The sequence below is a fragment of the Myodes glareolus genome, chromosome 20 (genome assembly GCF_982192425.1).
Source record: "Myodes glareolus chromosome 20, mMyoGla1.1, whole genome shotgun sequence".
NCBI classification, from domain to species: domain Eukaryota; kingdom Metazoa; phylum Chordata; class Mammalia; order Rodentia; family Cricetidae; genus Myodes; species Myodes glareolus.
The window spans coordinates 10,591,808-10,618,844 of NC_142045.1; the positions used below are offsets into that span (position 1 = coordinate 10,591,808).

The 27,037-nt window shown below is 43.4% G+C and overlaps 1 protein-coding gene and 1 long non-coding RNA gene across 3 annotated transcripts; one reads left to right on the forward strand and one right to left on the reverse strand.

The window, feature by feature from the left end:
* Positions 1-496: 496 nt before the first annotated feature.
* Positions 497-12,775, reverse strand: Ppid (peptidylprolyl isomerase D). 2 transcript variants are annotated; one of them, XM_048424575.3, is made up of 10 exons: positions 12,596-12,775; positions 10,397-10,537; positions 9,160-9,266; positions 6,464-6,652; positions 5,072-5,194; positions 4,819-4,925; positions 3,257-3,398; positions 1,433-1,519; positions 1,297-1,339; positions 497-734 (listed from the first exon to the last, which is right to left on the reverse strand). In XM_048424575.3, the coding sequence occupies exons 1-10, from the start codon at positions 12,678-12,680 to the stop codon at positions 646-648; spliced, it is 1,113 nt and encodes a 370-aa protein (XP_048280532.1). In that variant the 5' UTR covers positions 12,681-12,775; the 3' UTR covers positions 497-645. The 2 variants fall into 2 exon arrangements, with proteins under 2 accessions (XP_048280532.1, XP_048280533.2); XM_048424576.2 differs by lacking the exons at positions 9,160-9,266; positions 10,397-10,537; positions 12,596-12,775 and adding an exon at positions 8,317-8,382.
* Positions 5,672-10,625, forward strand: LOC125393906 (uncharacterized). Its single transcript, XR_007230003.3, has 2 exons — positions 5,672-6,432; positions 10,141-10,625. It is a non-coding gene; the product is annotated as an uncharacterized LOC125393906 (long non-coding RNA).
* Positions 12,776-27,037: the final 14,262 nt, after the last annotated feature.

Sequence of the window (27,037 nt, forward strand, 5' to 3'; positions counted from 1 at the left end):
CCACCAAGTTTTACTGAAACACAACCATGCCCACTGGCTTGTGACAGGCTAGAACAGTGGTTCTCAACCTTCCTAATGCTGTGACCCTTTAATACAGTGTAGTGACCCCAACCATGAAATTATTTTTGTTGCTATCTCATAACTATAATCTTGCTACTGTTATGAATCATAATGTAAATATCTGTGTTTTCCAATGGGTTCCACTGAGCCAAATAGTTCACAAAGCCTAAAACTTAATTTTTTTAAAGATTTATTTATTTATTCATTATATATACAGTGTTCTGTCTGCATGTGTCCCTGTGGGCCAGAAGAGGGCACCAGGTCTCATCACAGATGGCTGTGAGCCACCACGTGGGTGCTGGGAACTGAACTCAGGACCTGTAGAGCAGCCAGAGCTCTTAACACTGAACCATCTCTCCAGCCCTCAAACTTAACTTTAAGACTTTAAAATTTAAACATTGGCCAGATACCATTCTTGGTGAAAATGGAGACAGAATTGCATTCATAACACTTTATTAAGAAGAACCTACATCAGTACTTCTATGTAAACAGTGATGACAAAGAATCAGAGATCATAGGTAGACAGTAACTTACATTATCTTTTATATAATCAACGTGTAATATTTCAGCATGATTTAATTCTTTTTAGGCAAACATTTTTGCATACACCGCCTTCTCTTTATCTTTCTGTGCCTTTATCATTTGTTTGACTTTAAGCAATTCTGCCTGGATAGCTGGGGGAAGAAAGGCAATGAATTAATTCTCAAAGCATCTAAAAAACTAGAAAAACAACAAAGTGTAGTCATGACACAGCTATCACATTTTTAGCAGAAATATTTAGACCTAGAGTTACGATCTTCATCTGCTTTACCTCAGATAAAGTTCCTTTCTATTACAGCTACTCTGTACCATACCCAACACATAGAAAGAATGTTTTGGTCATAGCCACATTCAGCTTAGGGAAGGAATGTCCCGAGCTTTAAAATTACAATGAATACTCTATCTTATATCTTACTGTTGACTTACAGAACCTGCATCCCAACAGAAAGGGTCGTAGAAGCAGTATGAAGGTGTGCTGAAGAGCTAGTAGTACACTCTTAAGCAGAATTAGAATGTAAGCTCTGCATAGGAGGGGACCCTGAATACTTGTCTATTTACTACACACTCAGTGCCTGACCCAGTGACAGGCACTCTGTAATATCTAAACACAAACACGTCAAGGTTATGTGTTCATCAGTTCATGAGGATCACTTATGAAGGACAAAATGAAGCTTCACAACAAATCTGCCAGTTTACCTTTATCTCCTGGGGCAATCTCCTGCGCCTTCTTAAGATCAGCCTTTAATGGGGTCAGAAAGGGGGAGAATTTAAGAAACATAAGACATTAGGACTTTTAAGGTGATTATTATAAAACAATGAGACCAAAATTTACCAATGCTTGATCATATTCTTTTAATCCTTGCCACCCTTGTGCTTTGCGGTACAGTGCTTTGGTATTTGATGGGTCCATTTCAAGAGCCTATGGAAAAAAGTTATAAAAAAATCAATATTTTTATCTAAAAGTACCTGTTACTCCAGTGAGTGCTCCAACTCACTGGAGCTAGAGCACCTGTGTCAGCCAGGAGTTTACCAGTAGAGGGTGCTGAGTGGGTGTGGAAATGCTGCTCTGCACTGGTTTCTAGCTCAAGTGGACCCAGTTAGAAATAGAGTCATCTTCTGATACCGTCATTGGTTCAAGGGCAGCCCAACACTTGAAAACCAAAATCCAGTGGTACACAAGTCACCCAACTGCCATTAACTACGTGTCCAGCTATGTTTATAGGGAAGATGACAATAACATGTTTATCAGAGAATAGTCCACCTGCAGTTACATAATCTGAGAACACAGAATCCAAGGACGGGGGGGGGGAGTTATACTACAAATACGAGCACCTTTTAACAGGTCTCTCCTCTGGAACAACATTTTTAAAGCAATATATTCTGCCTGCATGACAGCTCTTAAGAAAGTCAATACTGAGAAATTTTTCTTTTTCTTTCTTTCTTTTTTTTTCCTTCAATTTTCGAGACAGGGTTTTCTCTGTAGCATTGGAGCCTGTCCTGGAACTAGGTCTTGTAGACCAGGCTGGCCTCGAACTTAAAGATCCACCTGCCTCTGCTGGGATTAAGGCGTGCGCCACCACCACCTGGTGAGAATTGTTTTTTTAAGATGGAATATTACCACCTCCCAGAAAAAGTGAAGCAATCCAGAATGGGTTTTCTTCTAATGCTAACATTTCCTGTTATCAGCCACTCCATCTACGTAAGCGGAAAGACTGGGCCTGAAGGGCAGCCCTGTGACTATTATCCAAGTCCTACTATACCACGAAGCTGCACACACAGGTCTCACTTTAGTTCTTGCTGAACAGAGGTGCATGCTCTTAGCTAAATGTGCAAAAACAAAGCATAGCCTGGAAAGTTTTTCAACTACCATTCAATGTACCCAGATGGCCCTTATTAGAACAAATCTTTCTCTGTATCTGGTGATAACCAGTCAATACCAAATAGGAACTGTCTGCCCACTGTGTCTTATCCATAAGCCTTTTGAGGACTGGGCTTTAAAAAAAAATAAAAGCCAGTCAGATGACTCAGTGGATAAAAGGCATTTGCACACATGTCTGGACCTAGGCGCAATGTCTGGTATTCACATAAAGGTGGACATGCACCATGGTGCACGCACACTCAACTATAAAGTTAAAATACACCAAGCACAGCATGGTGATAACATGTCTGATCCTAGCAACTGAAAGGCCAGCAAGAAAACCTTCTTTGGGCCAGCCTGAAGTACATGCGACCCTGCTTTAAGAAGTCAAACTGTACTTAGGACACACAGGCAGAAGAGCTATCTACACACATGCTCTATTTCGTTTTTGAGCAGGGTCTCACGTAGCAAAGGACAGCTATGACTTCGTGATCTTCCTAACCACACTCACACCTACATTCTTCATCATTCCTGGCTCTGTGTTCATATATGTCTAGATCATAATACAAATAAACAAGCAGATAAACATGCTTTGAGAAATAAAAGCAGAATTCCTAGTACATATTAGGTGACAATTAAAAGCCAAGATTAATGAATTAGCAGGACGAATTGACAATCCAAAGTCTCACTAGATCCTAGGCAACTAAAATACATTAAGAACCATTGCCTTTTTCTAACTATTGCCTTGATAAATCAAAATCCCATCCCTTCCAAGGGTTCACCATCACAAAGACTTACCTCCAAACAACTGTCGATCGCCCCCTGCCAATTGGACATCTTCAGTTTACAAGCGCCAATATTCAGCACACAGCTTAAGGCTATAGGCTGCAGTCTGGATGTATCTGCTTTCTCAACAACAGTCTTTGAACTATCCACGTATCTAGAGAACATAGTAATAAAAACAACATGTAACTCCGCACCACTTCTTCATACTTCTTATACCTGATACTGAACCATCAGTTTTTTGATGACACTTGTTCTTCAGATGCAGGAAAGGAAACCCAGGGCTGTGAGCCTGCTAAACACACCTTCTTACCACTGAGCTACACTCCTAGCCCTGCCTCTCCAGAGGATAGTTTTTAACATCAACTTCCCCCAAGGGAAACAACGAACAATAACTCTCATATCTAACTATGTACAATTCAGGTTCATATTATATACCTTCTAATACAGGAATACAGGTGTTCCAAACCTGTATTCCTACATTAGGACTGAATTCAGTGGGAAGAGGCAATGCAGTAATGTAGTGTTGATTTCAAAATATTATGTGTGTTTGATGCAGATGGTCTCCACACATGTACTCACACAAACACTCACATACAATTTTTAAAACACAGCCAAAAGATGCCTCATAAAGAAAAATAAACCTGAGAATCTTAGTTCAATCCCAGGACCACACAGAAGAGAAAACTGACTCTCACAAGATGTCCTCTGACCTCTACTAATATGTACGGCACATGCGTTCACACAGAAAATATACATTATAAATCGTTTGTGAGAATAACAATCAAAAAGACACAGTGGAGGGGCCTGGCATGATGACTCACACTCTGAATTCCAATAGACTGGGGGGGGGGGGGGAGCCTACAGAAATAATAAGGTGGATCTGTGGTCTGAGGCCAGCCTTGTCTACACAGCAGGTTTCAGGCCAGAATGTGTCAAAGAAGAAAATGCCCTGGGTGCAGTGATCAAAGAGCAGCACTACAGCCAAATACCCAGCTTACGTCTCAGTCTGCAGCTGAGCTGGGGCAGGGGCTAAAACAGCCTATGTAGTCCACACTGCTAATGCTGTCTTACTGAGATAAGTGATTTAGACCTCCTCTGCTCTTTAGCAAGAACATTAGGTGCTGATATACTTAGGAGTAAATATGCTAGCTACGAGTTCTTTTTTAAGGGTTTGTCAAAAACAAGTTAAAAATCTTTGAAAGGGAAAAAAAACATAATTGAGTCCCACTTCAACTTTTCTGGATTTTGAAATATTTCAAAATAAGTCAGGGCAACAAAAGAAATGTAATTCTTTTCGGGGTAGAGGTTGTTGTTTCGAGACAGGTTTCTCTGTGTAGGCCTGGGACTGTCGTGAAGCGAGATCTGTATACCAGGCTAGGCTCCAAATCAAAGATCTGCCTGCCTATGCCTTCCTAGGGCTGGGATTAAAGGTGTACAGCACCACACCCAGCAAAAAATGTAACTCTTTCAATACAGCTTTTTATTAAATAACTTGCTAAACATGATTCTGAGTATTAGCTCAAAATAATTGTTTATATAGTCTTAAAAGTAATTTATTAAAAGCGCTTTATTACCTTAAAACCTTTGCATATTTTTTAATAGCCATCTCCCAGTTCTGAGATTTGAAAAAAGTATTTCCAATGTTTTTTAAGTCTTCGGTTATTAATAAAATTTTATCTACCTGTATAAAATACAAATTTGTTGGATGTTAGTAAAGAATGTGACTTAAGGCTAAGGTCTATCATTATGACAAGCTAATCATGCTTTTAGAACTACTTATTCTACTTCATTTAAGTAATTAAAGTGTATTCTTCTGAAAGTACTCACATCCTTTAAGTCTATGTCTGCATCCTCGGGAAAGTCCGGATAACTGTCACCAGAGCCGTCTTTGGGGAATATTCCCCAGTCGTCCCCTTCCTTCAATTCTCCACAGTCTGCAATAATACACAGCTGCAAAAAATAGGAATCTGAAGTGAATATTTAGATATTCACCTTTAAAGACTGCACAGCTCTGAGTGACACACAACACTGCTACTACTGTCAGGCTTGATGGGTGCATCTGTCTGCTATAATTATAGTCATTTCTTTTACGTACATTCCCACTAATACGACGGTGTCACTATTCAGTGTTGTACTGTTTAGGAGAGCTATAAGCACTGTGAGCTGAGAACTGCATACTGTGTATGAAACTGTCTGAGACAACACAGTCTTTCTGTCATGTATTGCTGACTGCCATGCCTCCTATGAGGGATTTCTAATTTCTGCAGTCTTGTTACTTAATGTGTCTCTCATGGTCACTCTGCTTCACAAGTATTTACAATACAATACAATCTGAAACACTTAAGCAATTTATACAGGGTGTAAAAACAGACCAAGAAAAGTAACAAGATTTACACCAAACTTCCAGTTAAATGGCAGTGACCTCACTATCTTCTTTCTAGCCATGTACTATATATAGTTAATTACTACAGGCGCAAAAGCCTCTTGGGCATAGGAAGACTCCAGCAATCTTACAGAGATCACTGTTAGACCACACTGAAGCTAAAACAAGAATTAAAATCTCTTTGTTGTGCAGTGTTCAATCCTGGCACATGAGTCCATTGTCCACTTGTCCATTGTCCACTTGTTCATTGTCCACTTGTCCACTGTCTTGGTGTTGTTCAGGAAAATGTATTTTCTAGCACGGTGTCTTCTCAAATGCGTTGTGAGCTGGAAGTTTCTTAAGGATAGGGCTAGTGAATTAAAGTGTGTGTGTGTGTGTGTGTGTGTGTGTGTGTGTGTAGTAGCATTAGCAGAGACAAAAGGACTAGACAATTCATGGAAAGGTAGTCTACCTGTTTCAAAGGAAAAAAAAATAAACAGATTTCCTTTAAACTAATCTTAGCCAGGGCTGGAGAGATGGCTCAGTGGTTAAGAGCACTGCTCTTCCAGAGGACCTGGGTTCAATTCCCAGCACCCACATGGCAGCTCACAACTGTCTGAAGATCCAGTTGCAGAGGATCGGACACCTTCACACCAATACACATAAAGTTAAATAAACCATTAAAAAATTAAAAAATATATATGTTTCAGATAAAAGTGGCCAATCCAGGCTCCTACAGCAAAAGCATCCCAGCTCCTTTCCTCCTTTTCTAGCTAGCAGTCACCCGATCGTGTAAGCTGCACTTCTCTGACACGGCACTAGGCAGGTAAGCTTGTCTCACTGCTATTGTTACTTACTTTGGCAGGCTTTTCACCATTCACTTCTACATTTTCAAGCATCCTTGCCACACCCAGTCCTTTAATTACTTGACCAAATACCACATGTTTCCCATCCAAATGAGGAGTTGGAACTGTTGTGATAAAGAACTGAGAGCCATTTGTATTGGGGCCTGCATTTGCCATGCTCAGCAAACCCTCCCGATCGTGCTGCAGAGATAAAAATCATTAAAAGGAAAACGAAGTTAGAGCCTTAGTCTGCATTTCCTCTTCCCGACTCCACCGACACAGATGGAGTGTCTCACTACTCACTTTTCTCTATCAACTTCACTCTAAGTGAGTAAGTACCCTGTTCTCTGACTGTACTTTAAGAACCTTACATGGATAAAACAAAAGTGTCTAAAAGCCAGGTATTTATAAACTGGCCATCTGCAAGAGATGCTTACACTTCGGTCTGAAAGATGACGATGCCACCCTAAGGACATCTAGCAATTTACTTTGCTCTTTTCAGTGGCACCTGTACAGTCTTTCCACAATCAGAAATTGGCCTACATTATGACTCTTCCTTTTCCCCAAACTGAGACAAGTTATTCAGAGAAGTACTTCCCTAATTTGGAAAATAATTCCAATCTTATGGCTTTTATGCAGGTAAATTAACAATTCAGAGACTATACAAATAATAATAATAATTCTTGCAGGGCTGGAGAGAGGGCTCATAGGTTAAGAGCACTGGCTGTTCTTTCAGAGGTCCTGAGTTCAATTCCCAGCAATATGGTTGCTCACAACCATCTGTAATGAGATCTGGAGCCCTCTTCTGTTCTGGTGTGCAGGCGTGGATGCAGTCAGAACACTGTATACACAACAAGTCTTAAAAAAAGAAAATCTTGCAATCATCACGTTCAAGAGCAAGAGTTTCTTAGCGTTTCTACTCTGCATAGCATCGACTTTCTGAACATATATCTCTAGTGCACGCCTCAGAACTCTAAGATCACTTTTCCCACACCTAAGACACCTGTGATTCCACCTAAATCCAATTAAGCTTTCAGGGTCACTGAATTCTCACAAAACCACAGCTAAGTCTTCTTTTCCTTAGGCCTGTCTTTTCATCAAGGTGATGCTCAGAAATATGTCATACCTGACAGCACTGTCTGGTGCTCTCCTGTTTACCACACCGTAGGCTTCCTTTCCTTTCCACCGCCGTTCCCTGTCGCTGTCACCATTGTCATCTTGTTTCCGTCCCAAATTAGCAAAATTTCAGCTACCTGAAGGCCCGGTTTGCCTAACTTATGTGATCAAATCTCCTCAGTGTCTCCCCTACTAACTTGATCTAAGTCTTTCTCCTATCACAAGCGCTGGGTATAGTTCCACATGCTTTTAATCTCAGCACTCAGGAAGCAGAGACAGGTGATCTCTGAGTTCAAGCCCAGCCTGGTCTACACAACAAGTTTCAACCTAAAGGTTGAACTTTCCTAATCTGAAAACCAAAGTCAGACATGTTACAAAATCTGAAACTTTTGAGCAACAACTTTCAGACTTCAGATTAGGGATGCTCAACCTATAAAATCTATGCAAACATTTCAAAATCCAAATAATTCTGAAACCTGAAATATTTCTAGAATAAAGCATTTCATATAAAGGACAGTCAACGCCTATCAAAGTTATATAAACAAATACAATCAATCTACTTAGCATTTACATGCATATTATGTATTATTATCCTCCACTGTCCCTTGTATTTTAAATAGTCTCATCTTTTATTAGCTCTTTGGCGCAGTGACAGAACTAAGCATCTGAAACTCTCTTTCCGACTCACCCTAAAATTACCTTCCTTATACTCCTCATTTCCAAAGACATCGCTTTACTTTTGTACTTACATGTCTGTTCTTAAAACGGGAATGGTGCAATATACCCCGAACATTAACCATATCCGCTAGGTGGAAATCCCCTGACATCCTGGGTATTAGCGGTGGTTTTGTTGTTCTTCAGATTCAAGGATAAAGATGCACAAGTTACCATCCTTACAATAATGACAACATTTTCCTGGGATCAATTTTGCCATATGGGAGCTTAAAAACTCACTGGCTTAACTGAAGCATATAAAAACTGATTGTAGTGGATTAAGTACTGTATTTGTGCCAAGTATGGGAAAGTTTATCTATCATTACAACCCTCAGGAGGCAATGCAGGAGGATGGTAAATTCAAGACCACCCTGGATTACACAGTAAAACACTGTCTCAAAAAAGAAAATTGTTACTGGATAAACCCTTTCCACAATGAAGATGCATGTTGAACTCTGATGTAGGTCAAGCGGTAGAAAACTTGCCGAGAATGCACAAGACCCTGAGCTCATGCATGCCCAGCATCACACACCCTTAGAAACATTTTACAAATATGATTTTTTATAAGAAAAATATAATTCATACCACGCCTGCTGGCTCAGGTTTGTCATCCCAGCTGCTAAGGAGTGTAAGTAAAAAGGATTGGGAGTTCTGGGCTACAGTGGGTCTAAGGCTGGCCCGAGTAACTAGGCGAAAACCAGTCTCAGTGCGGAAAGGGAGGCAGCTGAGAGACGGAGCATCTGTCTGGCATAAAAGGCCCCAGTTCCAGAAGGAGAGCAATTGAGTCACACTCCAAACATATTTTTCTTGGTATCTTAATGCAAGTATGTCTCAAAAACATAATCTTTATATTAGAAAAAACAAGAATTCTTCTTTACCTTATAATGAAAATTTTCATCTTCAAATTTTTCACCATAAATACTTTCTCCACCTGTCCCATTCTGATTTGAGAAGTCTCCACCCTGAATCATAAACTTCTTAATAACTGCAGAAAAGGAATATGGCTTTAGTAACTGAAACAGAAGAGCACAGCAGAGCTCATCAGTGAGCAAGATGAAGACACGCCCTGAGCACAGCCGCAGCAGCACACCTCGCCCTCCCTACCTCCACCCCATCAGCCCTAACTCCAGCGTACTTTTATTACTTGCTGGCTCCCAAGAAATTAGTTTTGAACTAATTCAAAGGTACCTCCCTATAGAACTGTCACTGAAACACAAAAGGCAGACCTAGTTCCAATCATTAAACTGATCCTGCTTCCATTTTATAATGTGATCATCTGTGCCCTTCCAACACAAACTGCTTACAAAGCATTTTACTCCTTGAAACTGTGTAGACACTTGCTAGATAATGCCTGCTAAACACTCAACACTGTCCCTAACAGTGCTGACCACTCAATGAGGACTGCACCTGGAAACTCACATGTGCTGAGAATGCACGCCAGAGTTCTGAGACCCCTAGCTTCACTGGACTCAGCATTTGGCTACACTGTAGTAATAAACACTCAGAGTTAGTCAAGAGAAAAAGAAACACAAGTTGGGAAGTATCCACGTCCCACTTCCTTGGGCTTCTCCCTCTCAAAAATGCAGAAAAGCCCTTCAATAATTCTACCCAAGCAGAACCCCAGCACTCAAAATATTTCCCGGGGCTTATCATGAAAGTATTCTCTGTCTAATATGTCCCAAAATTCAAGACTAAGAGTAGATGTTTCTTATCAACCACATTTGTAAAAACAGTGTAGGTCTAGGCATTCACCTTGTGATTTAAGTTCACAGGCCACGTTTCCAACTCTAGCCAAGTACTTTTGTAAAGTGTTAAATCTACTGTGTTAACTATTTTATTTTTTTCTCTCTTCTTTTAAGCATTAGTCACTGGTGACAGAAGACAGACGAAGTTGGGCTGTTCATTTCCCCACAGATAAACTTTAGTGTGAGCCCACAATCAACCCCCCTGCTCACAGCCAAGTCTCTATGACACTGAACCATCTATCACCTGTGTCCAAGCATCCATCAAAGAAATTAAGTCGTTAGACCTTTGACCCAACCTTCCACTCTTCTTCAGTCCTAGGAGCAGGACTGCTATCTCTATCAGGACTACCAGAGAAGTTTAGACACCTACTTCGGTGGAAAGGGCATCCTTTAAAATGCAGAGGTTTCCCAGTTGTGGCTCCAGTGCCTTTTTCTCCTGTACACAATGCGCGAAAATTTTCTGCAGTTTTGGGAACAATATCTGCAAACAATTCTAAAACAATTCTGCCAACTGAAGAAAAAGAAAAGGAAATCATGTCATTGTGCAAATGGGTAAATAAAAAGAGAATAATTAGTATACCTAACCAGGGAGCAACAAATGGTTGGATTGGATGGTCACTTAACTCTCTTTTAACAACACGCTATTAACTATAGTTACAATGCTGCTGTAAACAGATCTTTTTTTTAAAAAAATATTTATTTACTTTGTATACAATATTCTGTCTGTGTGTATGCCTGCAGGCCAGAAGAGGGCACCAGACCTCATTACAGATGGTTGTGAGCCACCATGTGGTTGCTGGGAATTGAACTCAGGACATTTGGAAGAGCAGGCAATGCTCTTAACCTCTGAGACATCTCTCCAGCCCCTGTAAACAGATCTTTTGAGCTTACCTCTCTTTAAATGAAATTCTGTATCCTTTGGCTGACATCTCCCCAGCCCCAGGGAACCTTCTTGTTACTTCTCTGAGTTCAACTTTTTAAAGATTCCATGAAAGTGAGGTCCTGCACAGTTACTTCCCTCACCCTAATGTGGTCTAGGTTCAGCTATGCAGTTGTAAGCAAAGTTTGCTCCCTTCCAAGGGCGGTGCTATAGTCTATGTACACAGCACCCTGCAGGTATCCACGCTTTGATAAGCACTAGGCTGCTGCTGTTTCCTGACTAGGAATAACATTGCACGGACACAGGGGTGATACAAACTTTATTTTCCTTGGCGATAAGCCCAGCCATGGAACTGTTAGGTTTTATTGTCATTTTTCTAATATTCCTATTTAGTCTAAGGGGAGCTTCATCTATCTAAATTTGAACATCACAGAGATTATAACCAAATACAGCATCCAGCTCATTAGTAGCATAGTAAGGACACCATGAGTGCAAATGGTTTAAAATCCTGAATCATTCACTAATATTCAGGGTTCTTTTTAAAGTATTTATTCTATGTGTGGGGCTGAGGCATGCAGTGCGGAGATCAGGGGACAACTTCCGGCAGTCGGGGATGGTGGCAAACACCTTCACCTGCTGAGCTATCTCAGCGGCCCTGTGTTAAGAACTTCTAATCACCATGTAACCAACAGAAGACAAATACTACAGGAATGGTCGGGCTGCCTGGGCTTTTTAGAATTTAGTCGCTCTTCATGCTCTGTGGAAACTGCTCCCAAAGACCGAAAAGACAGTAACAATAAAATCTTAGTTCGAAAACAAAGTGAATGCACATGAAAATTCGTATGTGTTCCCCGCCCAGTATTTCCAGTCAGCAACTCTGCAACACGTTTCAGAATAAGCCGTATTTAAATAACATGTCCCCTACCTGGTTCTCAAGGGCTTAGGCTAGGGTTCATAACTTTCCTAATGCTGCGACCCTTTAATACAGTTCCGCATGGTGTGATGACCCCAGACCATAAGATTATTTTTTGTTGCTACTTTGTAACAAATTTTGCTGTTATGAATCCTAAGTATCTGATATGCGACCCTGTGGTCGTTAGAAACCCAGGGATTGCGACCAACAGGTTTTGAGAAACGCTGGCTTAAGACTTCTTAGATCTGAATCTAAGGCAACCACACAGTTGTGGTGCTCAATTGCAAGATGCCAAAATAGCAGAAACGATCGCCTACTCGAACTGCAGCTAAAATGAGGAACGAGGAAAAAGCACTAAGCAAGTCACTTTTAATTGGTAAACGACACCGTGGCTGCCGATGTATCCCGTGTGCCAAGGGTCCTACGGCGTGACTAGAGTCCTGCAGGCAGCTACCCAAAGAGCACCCCGAACTATGCAGCACGCTCATCCAATCATTTCATTTTACAATAAACAGCGGTGAAAAGGTTGCAGGGAAGCGCAACCAAATCAAGAGCCAAACGTAAGGGACGCCACGATCCCCGAAGTAGAAAATTCGAGAAACTTCCTAGGGAACCAAGGCATCGCCTACAAGGAGGCAAGCTCAAGCTGAACTCGTGGATGCCAGGCCGTGCTCCGGGGAGGATGCAGGCTGCCAGCTCCCTCCGGACCCCAGGCCCCGACTCAGGGGGCCGAGCAGACGCGCAGCCGGGAGGCCACGAGCGCGAGAGGCGCTCACCTCGCTCCCCGCCGATGTCCACGTCAAAGAAGACCCGCGGGTTCTTGGGGTTGGAAGGCTTGGCTGCCGGGGACGGGTGCGCCATCTTCACCGCAGGCGCCGGGGAGCAGGACGCGGGCAGCACGTGCGCGACAGGGGGACAAATTCTGCAGCGCCACTGCGTGCGAAGAGGGCGGCACGCTGGAAACGCTACTTCCGGCACGGCGTCGGAAGCGGCGCTCTGGTTTCCGCTTCCGTCCCCTCGTTTCCGGTTCCTCCGTGCGGCCGCTGTAGTGGCAAGTTTAGAACTCACCCTGGCCCTGGCTCTGCCGCGAATGGCCAGGAGCTGCTCCGAAACAGTTCACTCGCCTAAAAAAATGGAACCAAAACCGCGTGCTTTAACCGGGTGGTGGTGGCGCACGCCTTTAATCCCAGCACTCGGGAGGCAGAGGAAGGCGGGTGTCTGTGAGTTCGGTGCCAGCCTGGGCTACAGAGCCAGTTCGTATCGTGCATTCAGGCGCGCGCATACATAAATTAATTTAAAAGTTTTTTTTAGAAAATACCCACCTACCTCGGGAAGGCATTTTGAAGAGTAAAAGACATAAATTACTTGTCAGGATGCCGGACATAAACTTGTGGCACCCAATCAACGACCGCTATCCTGTTAACATTACCATATCGTTGTCATTTGGCCATCACATTGTAAGTGGCCCAGTCTAGGACCTAAGATTCCGAATCCCTGATGCTGAGAACCCAGAAGCGGCTGTTTTTGACTCCTGTTAAAACTGCATACACTATTAGAGTCTACTTTTTTCCTTATGGCCTTGGTTTAAAATGTACATCTTAAAGCTGGCGTGGTCATCTCATTACTGAGCAAGTAGCGCAACAGGAGGATTACAACTGTCTGAAGATCCAGTTCCTGGGGATACGACACCCTCATACCAATGCACATAAAATAAATAAAAAGTTAAATGAACCATAAAAAATAATTTAAAAAAAAGGAAAAATAAAAATTAAGACAAGCCAGGTGAAACCTTCCTGTATCCTCAGAACTTATGAGGTTGAAACAGGAAGATGGCCAGTTCCAGGTCAGTCAGGACTGCAGAATGAGACCTTATCTTTAAAAAAAAAACGAACAAGCCCAGGATGATGATACCTGGCACCTGTAAATCTCAGCACCAGAGACAGGAGTACCAGGATTTGCAGGGCAACCCCTGGTGACATGAAACTGTTGCAAATAAGTCTTTGGTGTTTTTTCTTTAATATCCTACCTGTGTGTATGAGGATGCAATGTCACCTCATGACATAATCTAATGTTAAAAAAAATGGCAATTCCCAGTGCATCTTGTTGGCCTTCAGAGCTCTGTGAGAGCCATACCATCTAGATACAACATGATGCTTACCTTGTCAGTAGATTTACCTTTTTTTCTCATCAGAAATAAGTATGTGGAGTGTGGCTAGCCACAGCCAGCAGTGTCTTTGAAAAGAACAGGAAGCAGGTGTAACTGCCACCGTCTGTACGATGTGGTGAAGATTCCTTCCCGTCAGCTGCTAGTTTGGGATCTGTAAAAACTTGACTTAGAAAGATCAACTAGTTCCTGTTCTGAACTTGAAGCAGGCTGTATCATCATGTGCTGGATAGAACTAAACACTAAAGTCGATCGCTTTATTTTTGAAACAGGATCTTGCTTTGTAGCTAACTCTGACCATCTTGGACTCACAGCGTAGACCAGATTGGCCTCAGACTTGCAGGAGTCCTGCCTACCCCACCCAGTGCTGAGATTGTACACACAGACCCGCTCAGCTCGATGTGTGCAGTACTGAAGCCCTATGTGTATTAGAGCTAGCGCTCTACCAACTAAGCTGCATCTCCACCCCACCCAAAGCTGATGCTTTTGTTTGTGCAAGAGGCACTTGGTTGTTGATTTGTTTGTTTGAGACACTCTGGCCTCGAACTCACAGAGACCCATTTGCCGCTGCTTCCCAAGGCCTGGCTTACAGGCATCTGACATCACTGGACGCCTGGAGAATATTAGCTTCCTTCTTGTGTCCTTTAATCCCACGGTACTTATTCTTAAAGTTTCTTGAAGACTCGGGGATGACTTGCTCCAGAACTCCTGTGTCCTTTGATAATGTGACATCTTGAAGGAGAATTATCTCCAGCAGTGTTGGGCATTTTAACTCTGGCTCATCAGTTGGTAATACTGAGGTGTGGTCTTGTTGGCGTCAGCGTGCTGCTGGAGATGGGCTCTGGGAGTTTAAAGACACATTTGCTCTCTACTTCCTGCGTGTGGCCCCAGATAATAAGCTCTCAGCTTCCTGATGCAGCTCCCATGCCTGGATTCTGTCATCATGAACTCTAACCTGGAACTGTAAAACCTAAGCAAACTCTTTCTTCTGTAAGTTGCCTTTTCGTAGTATTTTACACCGCAATAGAAAACTAACTAGTACACCTAAAATCTTTATTTAACCTGCTCTCATGTGTGGGCTGCAGACTGATATGTTTTGTCTTACGTCCTGCAGTGACAAACTAATGAAAATGTGTGCTCTGGGCTCTGAGAAGATGTCTCAATAAAGTGACTGACACTCAGGCCTGAGTCTGGATCCCCAGCACCCACCCAGAAGCTGTGTGTGGTGTTCGCACCTGTGAGCTCAGTGCTAGGAGGACGATTCCTAGAGCTCATTGGCCAGTCTGCCTCGCTAAGCCAGTGATCTCCAGTTTAAATGAGAGACCGTATCCCCAAAAATAAGATAGAGACCTACAGAGGAAGAGACAGCACATCGAACTCTGGCCTCTACATACATACACACATCCAGAGAAACACGGGGACACACACACACACGTCATTCTGAGCTCCTAGCTTAAAATCAGTTGAGAGTAGCCTGAAATGCATACAAGACTCTCAAAAGGAAAGACAAGAGAAGGAGAGAAAGAAAAAGAAAGGGGCAAAAGGTGTGTTGAGAGTGCTCCTTCATTCTTGTAAGAAGAAAGCTGGACGTTTCTTCTATTGAAGATGTTTCTCGGTGTAAAGAACGAATCTAAATATTACTCTCATGGTATCTTGACTCTTCCTCAGTAAGTTAGCGGCTCTTTTATGAAACTCATTACTAGAACCAAATCAAATGAAAAAGTCAAACTTTTTAAAAATTCTGTGTCTGAGTCTGTGTGTAAGTTTGTGACTTCGGGTGCCCACAGGGTAGAAGAGCATGTTGGCTCCCCTGGAGCTGGAGCCACAGGCAGCTGTGATCCTGCTCATGCAGGGACTGCGAGCAGAACGCTGGTCCTTTGGAAGAGCAGCCTCTGGCCTCTGAAGTCAACGCTTCAGCCCTAAAATCCCTCCAAACCTGACTCTAGAGACAAGGCAAGCATCTCAAATGCCATTTGCTCCACCAACAGTTTACTTACATAGGACAGGGCTTCTTGGCTCTGACATCTCAGCAAGGAACAGAACAAAGAGCTGCTTCTTAAGGCCGAGGGCCTGGTTTAGCCTAGACAGGGAGCACTGTCTGAGAGCATTACCAGTGTTATTTCATCCTGTCTGCTATTCATAAGCACGAAAGGATGATACTAACACATCCCACCCCAGGCTCTTTTAGTTCTCATTGCACGTCACTCCACCCCAGACAAGCAGCAAAGTGTTTGGTGTTCATTGCTTCAAGAGCAGAGGTGTTTTCCAGGTCTTGGTGTCACAGAAGACTTGGCTTTTCAGGAATGGAAAACATTTTTGATAATAGAGTTGAAAAAAACAATTCAGTTTTTTATTTGTTTGTATGTAAGACAGGGATTCTCTGCATAGCCCTGGTTTCTGTGGAACTCATTCTATAGACAAGACTGGCTTTGAACTCAAAGATCCACCTGCCCCTGCCTTCCAAGTGCTCGGATCAAAGGCTGGTGCCACCACTGTCCAGCTCCAACACCATCTTTTGTAAGATCATGGTTTTTTTTTTTCTCTTGAAAGAAAAAAAAATGGGGCATGAGAGTTCATGACCATAATCCAGCACTCAGGAGGCAGAAGCAGGTAGATCTCTGTAAGAGCCTGGCTTGCCCTACATAAAGAGCTCCAGGCTATCTAGAGCTATATAGTAAGACCAACTAAGTCAACAAGAAATGCCCATTCTCATTCTAGAAAAGGAGAGATGATTTGGTGACAGAAGAGACTAGGAAGGAAAGCAAAGCAGGACAAAGCACCTTGCCATTTCACTGGGGTGGGGGAGATTGATTGATTGATTTACCATATTAGCCATCATATCTCTGGGCACCTGCAGGCACCCACAGATAGCTAATGAGATTGAAGAGCAGAGAGTCCAGGCATGCTCATGCCTAAAGGCCCGCGTTGGGCTGTTCGCTACAGAAAGCAAGCTTGGCTCATGAAGGAAGCAAGAAGCGAGGAAGTAGACAGTCTCCCAACATTCCTATGTACCCAAGTGTTTAGGACAAAGAAAAGACAAGCCAGGTGTGGGGGCACACACCTGTAAGCCCAGCATTCAAGAGGCTAAGGTAAGAAAATTATAAACTTGAGACCATGCTAATCCAGAGTAAGAATCTATCATCAGGGGAAAGGAAAGAGAAAACAAGACCCTAACTCAAACAAGCTTGCGTGAATGACCTCTGAACTCAGTAGAAGACCAAGAAGACTACAGATGACTGAGTTCAGTTGGTAGCTGCATGCTCGTGTGCCTAGACAATGAGAACTAGCGGCCCCAAACCCAAAGCCTTGCCATGATATTAGTCCTTCCGACATTTAGATCTAACCTCCCGCAAGAAAAAAAAAAAAAGAGGGATTCCACAAGTTGATGATCAAAATACCAGTCCATTGGAAGAGACCATTTGAACTTAGTACTGTAATCTCAATTGTTGGGAAGCCGAGGAAATAAGATTGTGAACTCAAAGCCAAACTGGACTACATAGTCTCAAATAAAGAAATGGGAAGGACGAGAAAGGAAGAGGAGAGTAGAGAGAGGGAAGGAAGGAGGGAGGGAAAGAGAAAGAAAACAACCCTTAATGAAATCTAAAGTGAGTTACAAACAAATAAATCTGTATTTCAGACATGTCTATGTTAATGCTTTTACAGCGCATAGGCTATGGGTCACTGAACTCCCTACCAGCACTCCAGGCAAATCTGAAATAGTACCCAATTTTGTTCTCAAAGGGAACAAGTTAAAAGGGACCCTGAAGACAAGATAGGAAGTTCCAGGGTCCTATGTATACTGTCGGGCTCTGGCGCAAAACTGTACCCGAAAAGGGGGTTAATTGTTGGGAAAGAGCATGCATAGTTGCACACTGAACGGAGGTATTGTGTACAGGGAGTCACACACACTCTGACAGAACTCCCTCCCGAACCCCTCTCAGTTCTGCAGAGGCTGTGTAGCCCTCACCAAAGGAGGCAGTAGGGACTAGCAATCTCAGCAGATTTTCTGAGCTACAACAGAATCAACGCAAGGCAGCAGGGGGCAGCAGAGTCTCCATCGCAACCAACTCTGCCCTCATAGAAGCAACAAGCTGAAGTTTGTGCCTGTGAACTCCCCGAGGATAAAATTCTTCATCCTAGCGGGGCAGTGGCTAATCCCAGCACACACACTCAGGGAGGCAGAGGCAGGCAAATCTCTGTGAGAGTGGGTTCCACGACACCGAGGGCTGTTACACAGAGAAACCCTTCTCAAACAAACAGAAACAAAAAGGGAAGAAAAGAAAAGAAAAGAAAAGAAGAAAACGTTCTTCATTCAGGGACTGAAGTGTAAGGCAGAAAGGAACAATCTTTAGCCACTTGGAGGCTTATGTATATGTAATAGCAATTTTTTTTCCTGAGGAGCAATAAGATTATTTTCTTCTCTCTGGATTAATAGTCAAAATTAATTTTAAGTGTTTCCAGTTGTAAATTGTGTGTTTAACCTTAGTTGATAAGCCAGTCCAGCAATAGACTTGTTGACATCAGGATCTCCAAGGGGAAATAATTGTATCAGTCTGAAGTAATTTTGTCTCTCTTTTTCTTTCTTTATGCTTTTCTGGTACAGGAAATTGAACATAGGACCTTGTACATGAAAGGCACACACTCCACCAACTCTCCCCAGACCTCTAAAATTTAAACAATATAATTGATTTTACAATAAACCATAAAGAATTTTTATGGTCCATGTGGTTCTACAGTCCGACAAAACACTTGCCTAGCCGATGAAAGACTCTAAATGTAAACCCCACCTAACCATATAACTGGATAAATAAAATAAACACATCTTTTTAAAGGTTGTTGCTCCTGGGAGAAAATGCTAAATCCTTAGCATGTCCATGGAAGTCTTGTCAATCACTCAGACCTAACAGACGGGCTGTCTGCTTAAGCTACTGTTTTTGATATAGCCGCTCTCAGAGACACCAGGACCTGTGACTTGCAAAGCTGTGTTTCTTGTTTCTTTTTTTTTTTAAAGATTTAATTATTTTTCAGTATGTGTGTGTGCGCGCGCACACACACAGAGAAAATGCAGCTGTCTGAGGAAGCCAGAGATGTTGGGCTCTCCTGGATCTGGAGTTAAGGCAGTTGGGGGCTGCTAATGTGGGTTCTGAGATTGAACTAGGGTCCTCTGGAAGAGTGCTCTCAACCACTGCATCGTCTCTGGAGCCCCCATATCTTTGTTTCTCTTGACTTCAGCTTTTGCCCACAGTTAAAGAAGTCTCTGATAATACAGATTGACACCAACTCTCACTCCGCAAAATGATATGAGGAAATTTCGTTGTTATTTTCACTTTCTATGGGAAACTGTTTTATTTGCCTTCATTCACATCCTGCAGTCATACAAATATCAGTGTATAAAAGCCTAATCAATTTGTTGTATCAGATCAAAGCCAAAACACATAAAGATAAGACAACTTTGATATTGGGGACACAAAGACATCAGCACACATTTTGCTGGCTTTCAAGCCTTTGTCTTCCTGCCTCTGCCTCTGAATGCTGGGATTCCAGATATGCACACTACAACCCACCGTCGTGGTGATTATTTTGCAAACGCTAAACCTTTAAAGACTGTTCCATCTGGCCTGGCCATAAGGTCCAGCTGCCGAGCACTTGTCTAGTGTGCGTGAAACCCTAGATTCCATCCCTGTCACCATGCACAACAAGTGAAGGCTGTTAGATTCTGTCCTCACTGTGCATGCTGTATCGGCGTTAGCATTGCATTGGACAACTTTTAAAACCTCTCTAAGTGGAATAATAAAGTTATATCACACAGCTACTCGAGGACTGAATAGATCATGTGAAAACCTACATCATATAGTAATAACCAGTAGCAAGTGTCACCAAAACATTTTTAAGAAAAGTTACTTTGCCAGTTATTTTGATGGTGGAAATTTGATTTTTGGGAGTTCGAGGCCAGCCTGGTCTACAAAGTGAGTTCCAGGACAGCCAGGACTGTTACACAGAGAAACCCTGTGTCCAAAAAGAAAGAAAGAAAGAAAGAGAGAGAGAGAGAGAGAGAGAGAGAGAGAGAGAGAGAGAGAAAGAAGAAAAGTTCTTTTCAAGAATAATTAAAAACTTCAATGGAAAGCAAACATTATAATTAAGTTAAAATTTTAAATAACTGCTGATAGCCATGACATGCTTGCTTTGCTCTACACCTTGCGTGTTCTGTATAGTTTCAAATGCCTCGATCCATTTATTTAAGTGTGTATGTATGTGCGGTATGTGAGTGCAGATGCACTCAACTGTGTGGGTGCCCATCGAGAGGTCAATGTGATGATATCTTCCTTGATCATTTTCCCACCTTGATTTCGAAACAGGGTGTCTCACCGAGCCTTGAAGCTTACTCGATTTTGGCTAGACTGGTGGGTCAGCAAGCCCGGGGATTTGCCTAACTCCCCTCTCAGAGCAGGGAATACCCGCACATCCAAAGCTCAGTCCTCTGTTCACACAGCAAACACTTTCCCCACTCGGCCCTCTCCCCAGGACTGACTTTAGTTTTCCTAAGTTACCCATTCAGAGGCTGGAGTAAAAGCTTGGCTGGGAAAGTGCTTACCTGGCAAGCACAAGGACCCGGGTTCACTCTCTGGAACCTACTGTAAAGAAGCCCCTCATGGACACACTCACTTGTAACCTAGTCTAGAAAGACAGAAAGAGGTGGGTGGGTCCAGACTATTCTAAGAGGTCCAGCTCAGTAAGAGACCTTGTCTTTCTTTCTTTTTTTTCTTTTAAGAGAGAGAGACTTAATTCACATTGTTTTCCTTGTATAAAAACACTTAGGTGGTGGCCACAGTTGGAACCTGGGTCCTCTGAACAGAGACTCTGGTGTGGGTTTTCACAGACAATCAGTGAATTCCTGTTGAAGATTCACAGCCTCTTTTCAGAAGTTGGGGGTCAGAAGCTGTAGGCCTTAGAGGTGGCCTCAAAGGCGGCCTTGGCAAAGTTGCCCAGTCTGGAAGCCCCCGGCTGATGTGTAGCAGTCATCTTCGCTGGCCATTAGCAGCAGTTCATGGCACAGGAGCAGAGACAATACCTGTGTCTCTGGGAGCAAGGATGAGACCAACACAGAGAGAGCCACAATGGCCTGTCACTTTGCAATGGACAGTATGGGGCTTGCCAATCTTGTTCCCCTAGTAGCTTCTCCACACAGGGACAAAGGAAAACTTGCCCAGGATGATGGTCTCTCAGATGGCAGTGGCTACCTCCTCAGAGCACTTAACATCCAGACCAGAATGATCACTGCAGTCCTCAGTAGCGACAACAGCCTTGAACCTGGTCCTCTGTTCAGCCTGATTCTGCTTCTGCACTGGCAGGATCTTAGAACCTCATCCTTCAGGGATGCTCCCAGGAAAAAGCCAATAGTCTCAGGTTCCTTGATGGGCAGAGAGAACAGGCAGATCTCCTCCAGGGATTGATATCCGTGTCTTTAACCAGGAAGCCCGGCTTAGTGACAGGGATTGTTTTTGGTTTTACCTCCACGAGCTCTGTGGCCTCCTAAGCAAACCCTTCCACCCCTCCAGTCCCCACCCCCCCATCCTCCACGCCCTCCAGCTGCACCCAGACCAGCTGCCGTTTGATATTTTCCTTTAAAAAAAAAATGAAAGAAAACTGAGGAACAACACCCAAGTTTACAAATACATGCATGCACATACACACACGCGTGCATACACACACACACACACACATACAAACTTACAAGCACACATCTATACAGTTACATTCACAAAGTAAAATCAAATGATGAAAAAAATATGTACACATACATATAGTGAACGATTTTCCAGTCATGAGTTACCAAATTCTAGACTTGGATAAAATAAATACATACTTTTTGAGTTATGGGATTGCCAAACAATGATGCACAAGTGTGTGGCCCAGCGATAGAATGCTTTCCCAGCACCTATAAGGCTTGGGGCTCAGTCTGCAGCACTGAGAAATAGAAAGGTATTACCCACCCCACACTTTATTTTACACTGTTCTGCACTTTGTTTCTTTGAGTTAATATTCTTGGCAATTGATACACCATTCCCCTACACACACACACACACACACACACACACACACACACACACACACACACACACACATACAGATAGGCTCTCAGTTTACATGCCTGGCTGGCCTGAAACTCACTCTGTAGACCAGGCTGGTATAAACATACAGAGGTCCACCTGCCTCTGCCTTCGACATGCAGGATTAAAGGCCTGTGTCTGGTTCTTCATTCTTTCTTAAGTGATATGTTTCATTGTTGAGTCCTTCAAAATAGTCCCCTAATAGATGGAGGTTTGGGCTCTTATGCTTTTTCTATTATATCCACATACAGATGTCTAAGCATTTACCTTTTACCGTTGTGTGTGTGTGTTTGCACGTGTACACACGTGAATGCAGGGACCAGAGGAGTCAGAAGAGATTCCCTAGGCTGGAGTCGCAGATTATGAGTCCCCTGACATGGATGCTGGAAATTGACTTAGGTCCTTAACAAGGGCAGTACAGGTTCTTAACCAGCGAACCATTTCTCCTTTTTGTCTGATAAATCCTAGTGGAAGGAATTGGTTATCAATACGTATGTGTGTACATTTTAAATTTTGTTAGCTGTTGCCAAGCCATTTTATGTGATGGTTTTACTAACTTATATTTCCCATGTAATGTAGAGAGAGCTGTCTCATACAAAGAGCTGCCTCTACCAAACTATCACTAACAATGGATTTTTAAATTTGTTTGTCTACTTGTCTTGCTTTTTGAAACAGGGTCTCAGACAGCCCAGGTTAACTGAACTTGCTTTGTAGCTGAGGTTGGCCTTGAACCCTGAGCCTCTGGCCTTCACTTTTCAGGTGCTAGATTACATGTGTAACAGCATGCCCAAGTATGTATGAGATTACGTGTGTACCGCCATGCCCAAGTGCTAGATTGTGTGTGTACCACCATGCCCAAGTGCTAGATTACGTGTGCACCGCCATGCCCAAGTGCTAGATTGTGTGTGTACCACCATGTCCAAGTGCTAGATTACATGTGTACCACGATATTCAAGTGCTAGATTATGTGTGTATCACCAGGCCTTGTAGGGCCCAGGTCTGCCCCTGCTCCTGGGGTGCATCTTGAGGACAGTTTCTGGTCAGCTAGCTAAAACATTCTGTTTGTTCCTGTGTTCCCTCTGCCCTTCCTGGTGATTAGCTGTAGGGCATTGTTTACTCCATCTTTGGTGTGGTAATTTCCCACCTGCCTGGGGGGAAATCCTTGTGCAGCAGCTAGGTTTATAAGAATTTCCCCAAGGTTAAATAAACGGCTTTTGGCTGATTTCCTTTCGAGTGGCCCAGGTCTCTTGTGTGTTCTTTCAATCTCCAGGCCCTTGCCCGACTTGCACACGGTACTGTGGTGCGCGAACTGTACCGAGAGTAACACAGAATCGGGTGTTACAATGCCTGACTTTTCATCTTTTCTTTTCTCTCCCCGCCACAGGTTTTGGTCCTTGTGAATCAGATTTGAAAAATCCCTTAACACTTATGCTTTAAATGTATTTCTTATCCCTATTAGTAACACTAATACTATCACTGTTTTTCATATGAGAAATTTAAGGCTTATAGACTAAGAGACTTGCTCCAAGTCATTAAGATAAAAACAGCTAAATTGTGTGTGTGTGTGTGTGTGTGTGTGTGCGTGTATTATAATAATTACTTTTGATGATTCAAGACTTACTTAAAAAAAGTTGAGCCGTATGTAGTGGAGCAAACCTATAATGTCAGCACCCAAGAGCCTGAGGCAAGAGGACTGTTTAAATCCAAGGCCAGCCTGGGCTATAGAGTGAGTTCTGGGCCAGCATTAGGTACAAAGTGAGACAATTTCTTAAAAATAAAAATTTAGAAGTTGTCAGTAGTTTCCTGCCATCATTATCAAGAGAACTGTCACTGAGTTATAGAGGTGTGTCCCAGTGTCAAGGGGACAAGTCTCAGTGAGACAAGGTTAAGTAAACTGTCAGTGATCTCGAGCGCGGCACCACCAGCTTAGACATGCCACTCCTTGTCCCAAAGCTGAGCCCTTATCATTCATACCCAGAGGCTCCGTTTCATAGCTAGCAGAGCGAAGATGGTGAATTTATACTGGGTGGAGCCAGTTTGCAGCACAAATAAGCAGAAACCATTTAATAGTCCCTGGCACTCTTTGACGTGACTGCAGAGAACGCAAGGGGCGAGTGGACTAATTATACAAGAATCTTGCGCTCATGTTAGGTACAGCTGCAATTTGGAGACGTCACACACACGATTATGGGGTGCTGGCCTTTAGCGCGCTCCAGCTCTGACTTACCTGTAGTTCTCATTAACATGCCTGAGGTTTCTGCCACCGAGTCACAAAGACAAAATATTAGTACCTCAACTTGAACTCAGCCATTACAGGCTCCCCTAAGAGTCTCCTCAGTGGTATTTCACATTTGCGGAGAAGTTAGAACATCCAGGAAAGGAGCAGCCATATCAAATAAAAGGTGAAAGCATGTGTTACATTTGTACCAAAATGTGTTCCAGAGGAACAAAATGCAGAAAAGCATTCTTAAAGGTTTGATTAAAAATACACATTATACGTGTGTGTGAGGGGGGAGTAGGAGAGGCCTCTTAAAGTGTAGTTGATATTCAGAATATACAACAATGATGTTAACAAAAAAGACTTTCACATTTTAAAAAACTGCATGCGTAGCATACCATCAGGGCCAAAGGGATCGCTCTGCAGGTAAGGGCACTTTTCACTGACAACATGTGTGTAGTCCTGGGCACCCATGGCTGGAAGGAGAGCACCTCCACTTTCCTGCTGCACCCATGGACATAACATACACAATAAGTAAACACAATTTAGAAACAAATGCCCACCCTCAATAAAGCCAGAAACAATGGACGGACGGGAAAAAATGCCCACTCCAACTCATGACAGACCAAATGCTCACTTCCTCTTGTGCGAAGGGCCTCTGCACAAGAGGAGCCAACAGCCCGGTGAAGTGGGCAGGGAAATGAAAAAGGCTTTTGCCAGTGGCTTTAAAACTGATGCTCACACTTGCTTATCAGAAATGAAAATTAAAACTACATTCTGTCAAAAATCAGTGAATAGCCTCAGCATCAACTAGGAATGGGATACAGGTCTGTAACCCTAGCACTCAGGAGTAAGAGGCAGGAAGATGACCACGCATCCAAGGCCAGTTTCCTACGATCTACATAACCAGTTCCAGGGCAGCTTGGGCTACACAGTGAGACCTGGTCTAAAGATCAAAACCAGCAAACCCCCACCCAAACCAAAACGTTAATAGCTGCAGTTACTAACTGGCCATGCTGTGGGGAAAACAGACATACACACACACTATTAGTAGAAGGGACCTGCAATATTCATCAGAACATAAAGGCTAGCCAGGCAAGGTAACACACGCCTGTAATGCAAGCCCTTGAGTGGCTAAGACAGAAGGCATTCCAGAGTTTGAGAGTAGCCCGAGCTATTTAATAAGACTATGTCTCAAATAAATAAGCAAACGAAACCATAAAGGCCTTTGACCTTTGGCCCCTCAATTCTAGGACGGTTTGAAGGACTCACGGGAGAGGAAAAGAGTGGTCTGCACGTCAGGGAACGCATGTCAGGGAACAAGCCCATGTATACAATTAAGGCCCGACTTGAGAGGAGAGTGCAAATTGCTCACTGCAAACTGCAAGAAAGCCTGCCCTATGAGCTGGTCCCGAGGGGAGAACACTGGCTGACAGGTGAAAGCGGAATTGGGGAACACACCCCTGAGGGTGTGGCAAAACACTCTAAGGAAAGGGGAATCACTGGGGTGTTCTGAACTGAAGGAGGATTAAAGATGCAGCCTACTGATGCGGCAGGAACGGAGCCTTGGGATGAAGGACTGTTGGCATGAAGTGAGGGATGATGGGATTGAATCAGATGGCCGCAGTAGTGGGCCAATGCGGCCAGGTTGCGAGCACCTTGCGACCTGAGTTTTTGTGTGTATGTTTCGTTGGTTTGCTGACTGGTTTCTGGTAGTGCTGGTGACTGACTGAACCTAAGGCCTTGCACATACTAAGCATGCGTGGTGCCACTTAGCTACACCCCCATCCTAGTGGGTAGTTTTTGAAATCAGAGCTGCCAGGATGTGCTGGCAGCTGACTATGGGCCACAAAGAAAGGATCCAAAATGATCCTAAGATTCTTGGTGTGAAAAACCAGAAAGAAAAAGTTGTTGCTGAGGCAGGGAAGAAGGCGAAGAAAGTTACAGATTTGGAAAGAAGTTAGGGCTTTTTTTTTTTTTTAAAGATTTATTTATTTTTATGTGCATTGATGTTTTGCTTGCATGTAAGTCTGGATGAGGGTGCCATATCCCCTGGAACTGGGATTAGAGGCAGTTGTGAGCGCCGTTGGTGCTGGGAATTGAACCTGGGCAGAAGTTAGGTGTTAAATTATGGACGCAGGACGTGGCGTGGTGGCTCACACCTGTAATCCTAGTGCTTAGTAGCGGAAGCAGAAGAATTAGGAGCTGAGGTCATAGTCAGCCTGAGGCCAACCTGAACTCCAGGAGACCCTGTCTCCAAAACAGACAACAAACAAACAAACAGATGGTGGGGCTAACCAGTTTTGTGGGTGAGGGGGGACTGTCTCAGGAATTGGAGAGACGGTGTTGGGCATGGTGGTGCACAACTTTAATCCCAGCACTTGGGAGTCAGAGGCAGGGGGATCTCTGTGAGTTCTAGGCCAGCTAGAGCTACCCAGCGAGACTCTATCACCAGAAAAATAAATGATAAGAGGGGAGATATCTGTTAGACTTTCAGATAGGTATGTCAAGTAAACAGCAAGGTCATGGGGACTTGTGTTTTCTGGGAGCAGTCTAAGCTGAAGTAATACATCAGAAATGTGTGAGTGCAAAAAAAAAAAAAAGCCACAATTATAGCCTGAGACCTAGGTGGGACCAGCAACAGAGCCAGTATAGACACAGAGAACTTAGGTTTCAGTCGTCAGGGAGCTTGTTGGGGAAGGGCCTCACAGTACAGGCTGAGAGGGAG

What these genes read in the sequence shown, in the direction of transcription:
- Ppid (XM_048424575.3), bottom strand. Translation starts at nt 12,680, where the DNA reads ATGGCGCACCCGTCCCCGGCAGCCAAGCCTTCCAACCCCAAGAACCCG. An exon ending in CGATCGACAGTTGTTTGGAG is followed by an intron (nt 1,520 to 3,256) that starts GTAAGTCTTTGT and finishes TTTTTTCCATAG; the next exon opens with GCTCTTGAAATGGACCCATC. An exon ending in GATTGCCCCAGGAGATAAAG is followed by an intron (nt 735 to 1,296) that starts GTAAACTGGCAG and finishes TTCTTCCCCCAG; the next exon opens with CTATCCAGGCAGAATTGCTT.